Source organism: Sturnira hondurensis, unplaced genomic scaffold, assembly GCF_014824575.4.
Source record: "Sturnira hondurensis isolate 20B ecotype Veracruz unplaced genomic scaffold, ASM1482457v3 Scaffold0004136, whole genome shotgun sequence".
Lineage (NCBI taxonomy): Eukaryota > Metazoa > Chordata > Mammalia > Chiroptera > Phyllostomidae > Sturnira > Sturnira hondurensis.
This window is the reverse complement of record NW_028076767.1, coordinates 38,615,708-38,625,368: the sequence shown is the minus strand read 5'-3', so window position 1 is coordinate 38,625,368 and position 9,661 is coordinate 38,615,708. Positions and strand designations below refer to the sequence as shown.

The 9,661-nt window shown below is 42.1% G+C and overlaps 1 protein-coding gene across 1 annotated transcript; it reads right to left on the bottom strand.

The window, feature by feature from the left end:
• Nucleotides 1–4,416: 4,416 nt before the first annotated feature.
• Nucleotides 4,417–7,520, bottom strand: IFT70B (intraflagellar transport 70B). The gene is made up of 2 exons (XM_037044382.1): nucleotides 5,239–7,520; nucleotides 4,417–4,428 (listed from the first exon to the last, which is right to left on the bottom strand). Exon 1 carries the CDS (start codon nucleotides 7,277–7,279, stop codon nucleotides 5,282–5,284), a length of 1,998 nt encoding a protein of 665 aa, XP_036900277.1. The 5' UTR covers nucleotides 7,280–7,520; the 3' UTR covers nucleotides 4,417–4,428; nucleotides 5,239–5,281.
• Nucleotides 7,521–9,661: the final 2,141 nt, after the last annotated feature.

Sequence of the window (9,661 nt, the reverse complement as noted above, 5' to 3'; positions counted from 1 at the left end):
AGTTTTCTAACAGCTATGTTACTTTCCCTATTTGGGCCTAATTTCTTCTTTTGTGAAGTCAGTAAATGAATGGATCTAAAAACTTTGGTATGTTTATACAGTGGAATACTATGCAGCATAAAGAAAGGAGCTCCTACCCTTTGTAACAGCCTGGATGGAACTGGAGAGCATTATGTTCAGTGAAATAAGCCAGGCAGTAAAAGACAAATGCCATATGAACTCACCTATAACTAGAACCTAATCAACAAAACAAGTGAGTAAGGTAGAACCAGTGACATGGAAATAGATAACAAACTGACAGTAACCAGAGGGGAGGGAGGAGGAGGATAATGGGAGAAAATAAGGGAAGGGTCATCAAAAAACATCTATAAAGGACTCATGGACAAATGCAATGGAGGAAGGATTGAGAGTGGGAGGTGGGGGTGGGTGGGGCATGAGAAAGTGGTGCTGGGAAAATGGAGACAACTATACTTGAACAATAATAAAAAAAAAAGAAAATCTCGGAGGTCCCTTCTCAATCTCAGTGATTCTGATAGAATCTATGTGTTTTTGCTAAGCACTTCCCTAGAATTGATTGTTGGGTTAACAATTTGCTTTTTAATTCACCCTAAGTACCTAACCCTACATAAGATGTAATCATTGTTTTTGCAACCCTGTGAAATGACTGTATCATCCCTTTTTACTGGTGAAGTAACAGGTTTGGTGAGGCTGACTTATCCCCACCGTTGGCAGTTGGGTGGTGGCATTGCTGAGGTATGGAGCCTGGCTGAATCCAGCGCCTCCTCACTGGCGGCTTCACTGCTGTAGACTGTGCTGTGTAGTCACTCTATACAGAATTTCTGCTTTTTGCAGTAGATGGCTAGTCACTGCCCTCTACAAAAGGGCACAGGGAGGTGAAGTCTCCTCCTGACTGTGGAGTGGAAGCTGCTGTCTTCTTGCATCTATACCACAGAAATCCCAGGAAGCCTTTTGTCTCAGCTGCTGTCTCTCTCTCTAAATGTTTAATCCACTGGTGCCTTTATGAAACTCATAAAATGAAGTGCTTTATTTGATGGACTTAATAAATTTGCAGTTATATAACTTTAATATTATATTCCTTTGAGCTGCCCTTAAAAGTAAGAATAACCTGTTACTATGAGTTATACATCTTCCTATAGAGAGTCTGGAAATAGAAAGAACTGTTTAAGATTAAAGAAATATTTTATTATAACGGAGAGCCAATCTAGATTCTTTGGAAAAATCACAGTTCCTTAAAATTGCTAACTGAAGAATTAAGTTTGCTGCTGAAGAATTTGAGCTACAGTAGGGTAACCAAAAAGTTGCGTAAATCTTACAGCTAGATTCAAAGTATAAGCTGAGAAATCTGGTGGTTTCAGAAATGATAACTGTGGTTAGACAACCAAGAGCCCAGTAAGTGAATACAAAAAACCCAAATGTAGGTAGGTCAACAGGGGATGAGAGGCAGTTAGTGAATGGCAGACACTGAGGTGCAAGTCACACTGTGGCTAACTAAGAAGCTACTCTGTGCAGCAGAGAATACCCTCAGGAAAGCAGACTTCCCAGATATTATCCTATCACCCACAGTTACTCAGAAAAAGACAGACTGAGGACCTAAATTTTATTAGAAAATGCTGAGTTTCACCTGAAATGAAAAGGCTTGCTTTGGTGATGTTACTCTTTTAAAACTGTGTAGTTTGGATAGCCACTCCCTGCTTACCTGGACAGACTTCCAGCACCACTCACCCTCTTCTATGTGGAAATGAGCCCAAGCAGGGATTACAGACAGAGCTTGGCGTCCGAAAGTTCCTCGTTAAAGTCTCCCCTCCAAGCCATTTATACTTCCTCTTTTACATTTTCTGGTAAGCTTGTTTTTGCGTCTACCCAGTCGCCCTCTACAAACAAATTACCTATTTTAACCTTGGGTCAAACCTATCACTGAAAATTCTGTAGGGATTCTATCTGAGGTGCTTGCTGTTCTGAGGTCTGAGAGGGCACACCTATAGGTTCCTATTTAGCCCCTCTGGAAGGAACAGTCATTCCCTATGATGACAGGTGCCTCACTGCCTGATGACCTCCCTCCAACTCACATTGTTTTCCCATTTCCGGTTGTCCAGGATTGGGTTGGACTTAACTACTGTACACCTGACTTTTGAAAACAGCATTAGTGCAAATATCCATGCACAGCTGAGGCCAAATTCAAAGAGGGACTGTTATTAGGAATATGAATCCTTTGGCAAGCATGTAGTATCACTGATCAACGGAGTCTGCTTGGTGGTTCTGCACAGAAGGTCAAGTTCTCGTTCATGTCTGAGAGAATGAAAATAACTACATGTGTACAAACATGATTATATTCTGGACATGTGTGGAGATGGGGAGGTTGACTAACATTAAGAAATACTGGATTTAATATTTGATCCCTTTAAGATACTCATATGCTCTGCAGATATTACAAAGAAATCTTAAAGGAGCAACGTTTTTAGAAATACAGGAAAATCTTTTTATTTGAAGGAAAGGGCTTTTGCCACTGAGTACATAATTGTTTTAAGAGCATAGAACAAAGCTTTTCATCAGAGCTTTAGGAGTGAAAGCCTTCATTCAAATGGTAAAAATAGAGTCATTGTAAAGTCATTAGCTTGTTAGTATCAATAAGCAGAGCTGAGTACTTTGAAGGCGGGTTTTTAAAAAGCATATTCTTAAAGGAAAACAAATGCCTGGGGAATTAGGAATGCCTTCACCAGCCCAGTCTCCTCCAGTAGGCATGGTTCATGAGTTTGTGCTGTCACTAGGTAGCAATCTGTCAATCCTGGAGGGAGCCTCTCTAGAGCACCACAGTAAAAAAGGGGACAAATGCCATCATTGACCTTTATTCCTTTACTCAGTGGTAGGAGCAGTCAGGATTTCCTGGTGCATTACTCACCAGGAAACCCCAACTGCCCAGTGGCAAGGGGTTAAAACTGTTCTGAAAAGCTTTTTATGTTCTGAAAAGTAAATTACACATAGATGCAAACCACAAACACACAGCACCTGGGTAAATAAAGTGTGGCTGAATAAAGGCCGAGCTATTTGCAAAAGGGAATCTGGAAAACATTTGCTTTTGGGTGGTTAACGTGACTTTATGCTTTTTTTTTTCCTGAAGAAAAAAAAGTTTACAGGAAATGTGCAAAATAAAATCTGAATTTTAACATGGTTGTCGAAAAAAAGATCTCAGTTAATTTACTTTCCAGCTCTTAAGCGGCTATGAAATTGAGAGGGGCACGGAGCTACTGCACAAAGCAGCAGCAACACTTTCCGTACAAAAGTTAAAGAACATTTCCCAGAGGTAGAATTGTGCAATGGTATGCACTGAATGGTTATGAAACATTGATTGCCCTCCAAATATGGGGACAAACATACATGGTAAATAGTACCAAGATGAAAAATGCTATGAATTCAAGGCCATTGGACTTCATAATAAGCCAAAATTTCTGATAGATCTAACAGAATTTGATCACCCAACAGGTCATGTGACAGAGGATTTATGCTGAGGATACTTCATGTGGATATCTATGTGGCTAAGTGATTTCTCCTTGAAGGAAAAAAAAAATCTCATTATAGTAGGGGTTTACTAACTTTTAGTAGATTAGGTTGAACCATAAGAAATTGCTAGTTCTATAGGTTGAAAAACTTTGAACCTCAGCAATTTCATATAATTCAACCTAATACTTTTTTTTCTAAGCAAGTTGAGATTGATCGATTTAGGGAGAGAAAAAGGGTAGGGAGACTAATAGTAAAGATCTTATGGTACAGAAAATAAATGCCGATCAGAATGAGTGGAGTTCTCATGGGAAGGTTGTGGACATGAAACTACCATTGTGAATCTGCCAGATGAATTTCAGAACTGACCTTTTCATCTGTGATGGAGGCAAAGGAGAAGTTTGGTGGGGTCATAGGAATAGTGTAGATTTTTTTCTTACCCAGGAAGATATAAAAGGCAAAGAATTCTAGCATTAACATGTCCTATGTAGTAAATACAAAGGTAAGAATTAGAACTGAGTTTTCAGGGTACCTCTACTATGAGTCACTGTGAGATATAAATGAGAGTTTGGAAAAAACAGTGATAGTGCCATATACACAGGCTTATAAGCCTGTGTATAATGTGCACCCACTTATTTTACTCAAACTTGCAGAAAAAAATATTTTAATTTTTAAATTCAATCATTCGTTTATTTATATTGAGAAACAAAGCCAATTATTGTATTCCAGTGTACTATTTTGCATATGGATATCATTATTGCTTTCTAGAGGTACACTTTTAATGCATAGGCATAAATAAAATAATTAAAAATATTTATATATCTATTAGTACTATAATGTATAGTGTGCATCTTTATTTTTCCCTCAAAAATGTGGGCAAAAAATGCACATTATACACAGCAAAATACAGTATATCTATCTTGTTCATATATTCAGATTATTAACAAATGGAACAAAAGAAAGCCATGCTCTATAACGCATCGCCCAGTTAAGAGCACAAGATTTCCCACTGAATCTTGCACACTTAAAAAAGAAAAACCTAAATAATTTTGGTTACATAAAACATTACACCTATATTGAAAATCCCTGGGAAAACATCCTAAACTCTATGTAAAATGTATGAACTATAAATTAATAGAATAATGAGGGTACATGGTGAGAGTAGAACACACAATCCCCAAAGTTATTTAAAAGCCTAGAAAATCTTTAATCAATGAAATCTAGGCTTGATAGTGCTCAATTTTTGGAAAATGTAGTCCTTGCTCAGGGGACTCACAAAATACAACAAAGCACAGGTGATAAGAAAGGAGAGGGAACGTAGGCACTAGAAGATCTGATAGTGTCCCCATTCAGTTTTGAATTTTTCATACATGTAGGTGTTCAAATTATTTTTTTTAATATAATTTTATTTATCTTTAGAAGGGAAGGGAAGGAAAGCGGGAGAGAAATATCAATGTATGGTTGCTTCTTGTGCATCCCCTGCTGGGAACTGGCCCCTGCTAGGAACTGGCCTGCAACCCAGGCATGTGCCCTGATGGGGAAATCAAACTGCGATCTTTTGGTTTGCAGGCCCGTGCTCAATCCACTGAGCTACACCAGCCAGGCAAATTCTTATATTTCACTTAGTAAAGTTTATAAAAAACAAGTTAATTAAATAATTTTATTATAATTTTGAAGTATACAAATTCAACTTTAAGCAAAGTTAAGATGCCAACAGCTAAATACAAATAAAACAGTATATTAAGATCTAAGACATTATCAGACATGACTACATATTCCATCCTATAATCTCATAAATCAAAGCTTTCAACTGTCTGGACTCATATGTGACCGTATTCTTTCCAGTATGCATTCTTTCTTCCTCCAGCGGTTGTTCAATAACGGCAGGTACGTTCCTGCCATAAAGTTCACAGTGTTCCAGAAACCGCACACATTCTTGGATAACGCTGTCCCGAAGCATGATTGTGTGTTTTGACATGTTTTCTAATAAGGACAGGAAGCATCTTTTGGCATAATACCAGGTATCAGTTCCCAGTTTTTTATTGTAAGGTTCCAGGCTTTTGATAACTCGAGAAATCCCAAAGTCATAATTTCCTTTGGCACAGTAGAGTGTTCCTATGACCAAATTCACAATGCAGAGATGGTAGGTTTTCTTGTCTGGGTCATCATAGGAGAGCTGATCTTCCTCCTTTTCGATCTTCCTCATCAACTCCTCAGCTTCTTCATTTTGACTTGTCATAATATATGAAACACAGAGGTTAGCCAATACGATAGCACTGACACTCAGGATGTTGTCATAATGCTTCTTGACTATGGGCTCATAAAAACCGATGGCTTCTTTGTATTTGTTTTCCTGCATGAACAGAACATGGGCCACATTCAGCTTCCACACATCATGGTCACTGCAGAATTCCACAGACTTGCGAAAGATCTTTTCCACCACTGGATAATTTTCAAGGTTCCAGTAGATTTTTGCCTGGGCCATCAGCACAGGAATATACTTCTCCAGGATGTCATTATATGCATTCACTGCCTTTTTGGCAGCTTCATCATCTCTGCTGTGTCTTGCTTCCTGCACTTGTATAGTGAGTCTCCGAAGCTGCTCAGTCAGCGTCCCTGCCAGCCCATCAAGCCTAATGAAAGCCTCTTCAGGAGCTGTCTGGCAAGTGATCATGGCATCCAAGAAGTCATAGAGATAGGGTGTGAGGAACTTATAGGTCAAGTGGGCATTCTCTGCCAGGACATCTGCAGCCAGGTCAAAATACTCATACTTACAGTACAGCAGCAACAGGTTGCCAAAGGTCTCTGGGGGGAACGGGTTCTGTTGGAGCAAAAACTGTAGCTTTTCAAACCCTTCTGTAGGTCTGGTATCCATGTTCATTAGTGCCTGGTTGTGCAGGGTCACAGGGTCCAACTCTTCCTCTGCCCTGGGTGGCATGTCAGTGAGGGCTTCCTGGGCGGCCTCATGATTTTTCAGTTGGTATTCTATGGCTGCCTTGAGGTTGAAGGCTTCCACCAGAGCAGTCTGATGAAGGACTAAGGTGTTGCCAACACTGCGAACATCGATGCCCTCGGTAGTCATGCCCACACCTAGCTCCGGGTGCTGGTGGATGCCACGCTCAACAATGTCAGCGATATGCTTCAGCGCTGGGGCATACTGTCGACTGCTGTAATAGGCCAAAGCCAGGTTGTAGGAAAGGTCAGGCCGGTAGCCCGAGGACTGCAGGGCTGCAACGAACTTGGAACATGCAGCTTGGTACTGTCCCTCCTTGTAGAGCAAACAACCCAGATTGACCTGGCCATCTGACTCGTTCTCACCCCCACTGTCTTCTCCCCCTTCCCCACTCAGTAGCTGCTCCACCAGGCTCCTGGCCCCCGGAAGATCGCCCTCGCTGTACTTGATGGCAGCTTGCAGACGGAGGACCCGGCTGTGGTAGGCGGGGTTGTCCAAGAGGAGGAAGGCGACCCGGGTGGCCTCCGGATAAAGGCAGGCCTTGTACAGGGCCTGGGCCTGGTACAGGCGGTACTGCTCCAGCTCCGGGTGCAGCTGGCTCAGCTGCTCATAGCACTCGGCGGCCAGCGCGAACTCCTGCAGGCGGTAGTAGCAGTAGCCCAGCAGCGACAGGCCGGCGCGGCTCCTCGGGATCCGCTGGAGCTCTCCGCCCAGCAGCTGCACCGCCTCGGTGTAGCGTGAATCTCGGATGAGCCGGTACACCACCGCGGTGAACTCCCCGTCGGGGATCTGCGTACAGCCCAGCCGCGCCATAACCGCCAAGGTTGTTGTGCGTCCTAGTTACCAAGGCAACAAGCCAACCGGATACGGAAAACCGTAATGAATTTTTTTCTGCGCTTCCCCAAAATTACTCTAACGGAAGGACCAGACTAGAATTGGAAAGTGGTCACTAATGTGAGGGGCTTCATATCTGGTCTCACCCGCCCCAGGAGTCCAAGAGTAAGAGCGTCGTTAGCCTGTGAAAGGACAATAAACCCATCCAAGAACTTCAAAGGCGGAAGACGCTCCACCTCCCGGCATGCCGCGGTTCTCCTGCGCCGTCGCTGGGAACGTGTTCGCGCTGCATGCTGGGAAACGTAGTCTCTGCAGGACCTACCTTCTGTTCTTGATAGATAAGGGTTTTGTGTTCGTGTTCGCTTACCTTGTGGTGGGACAGGGTGGTTGCCTTCCTGTAGTGTCACCTCAGTCTTTGGCGTGGGGAAGGAAAGTTTACGTTTTGAAGTTCCTTGCGTTTTTGAGCCTTATACAAGGTGTTATCGTATGGTGTGGTTCCCTGCCGTTTTAGTGAAAGAAAGCTGAATGGAGAAAGCAGAATGTCAACTTTGTGTCTCCCTGAATTAATAGGTTCTGGTTTCAGGCTGTCCTGAGAGCATAGTTTCTAAGAACAGAATAGTGAGTGCAGTGACTAGGAATCTTTATTTTGTAGTTTCCAGACAATAACAACAGGAAGGAGTGTTTTGGGTTGCATCTAGGTCTGGGTCTTCGCGATGTACCTACGGATAGTACTGAACCCTTGTTAGAGTTTGAGCTGGTCCTACACCCTGCCCTGATCCTCCAAATTTCACTACGAAGTAGAAACGTTGGCGAAATCTATGACGTCGTTTTTTCTTTTTCTTTTCACTGCTGACACTATTACAGACGTCCCCATTCCCCATCCCACGCCCTTTGCTTGCTCTCACCCAGTCCCTGTCCCCACTTCCTTCTGGCCATCACCACACTGTTGTCTCTGTCTGTGGGTTATGTATGTTTTTTTGTTAATCCCTTCACCTTTTTTCATCCAGTTCCCACCTCCTCCCCAGCTGTCAGCCTGTTCCATGTATCCATGCTGCTGCTTCTGTTTTGTTGGTCATGAAACAACAAAAACCCACCATCAAAAGTGTTCTTTTCCTATGCACTGTTACTCTTCTAACTCTCTAGACCTACTTATTTAGTCAGCACGAACACACGCAAGCGTGTGTGTATGTGACAAAGATACACAGCCCGCATTGTCACGCTTTAATGAAATACTTTATTTTTTGATTTTTGAGAGAGAGAAAGAGAAGAGAGAATTTTTGATTTGTTTCAACAAATTGAAACATCAATTTGTTGTTCCACTTATTTATGCATTCATTGGTTGATTGTGGTGTGTGCCCTGACCAGGTATTGAACCTGCAACCTTGGCTTAAGGGGGGGCGGGTACTCTAACTAACTGAGCTATCTGGCCAAGGCCTGTACTTTCCAGGCTTTAATGTTCTGGGATATCATTAAGACGACAAAAATGGGATTCTCCTGGCTCGGTTGGTTGGAGCAGTCATCTCGTGTGCTAGGGGAGCAGCTGGTGTTCTGTCCCCAGTCAAGGCCCATGCAGGAGTCCACCAATGAATGCATAGGTGGGTGGAATGGTAGATGCATCTCTCTCTTCCTCCCTCCCTCCCTCCCTCTCTCTCTAAAATAAATAAATTAAAAAAATGGAAATTTCTTTCAGTTAAAGTTTTTAAAAGATTTCATTTCTTTTTTTTTACACTTAGAGAGAGGAGAATGGAGAGAGAGAAACATTGGTCAGTTGCCTCATGCACATGCCCCACATGGACCTGGCCTGCAACCCCAGCATGTGCCCTGACCTGCGACGTGTCACTTTGCAGGGTGATGCTCAACCAACTGAACCACACTGCGCTCAGTTTAAAAAATTTTTTTTAATTGCCTACACTTTAATTTTTCCTCTCAGATTCTGAGTTTGAAGATCTCTGTTGAGATGTGTTAGACTGTACAAGAAACCATTCTGGATTTTCCCCCTTTGTCATATATTTGGAATAGATGTTTTAGATTTCATGTTAGTACCTCAGGGCTGCTTTTGTATAAATCCTTTTGAATTTAATGGTGCCTATCACAGGGCAGTGAAAAACTAAGGACTTGATTATCTTAAAAATTATATTGGATCACTAATAAAAGACATACCCATAGTTTAGGCTGACCTGGAGACTTTTGTGTGAGATGAATGTATTTTTTCAGTCAGAGAAGTAGACAAAGAAAGCAAAAGACAAAACTGGCTTATCCCAGCGAGGCAGTGGTAAATGTTCAGTTTTCATGATAATAAAATTAACCATAATTAATGAATATCTATCATATCCAATGCTCTGCTAGTGGCGTGGGGTGAAG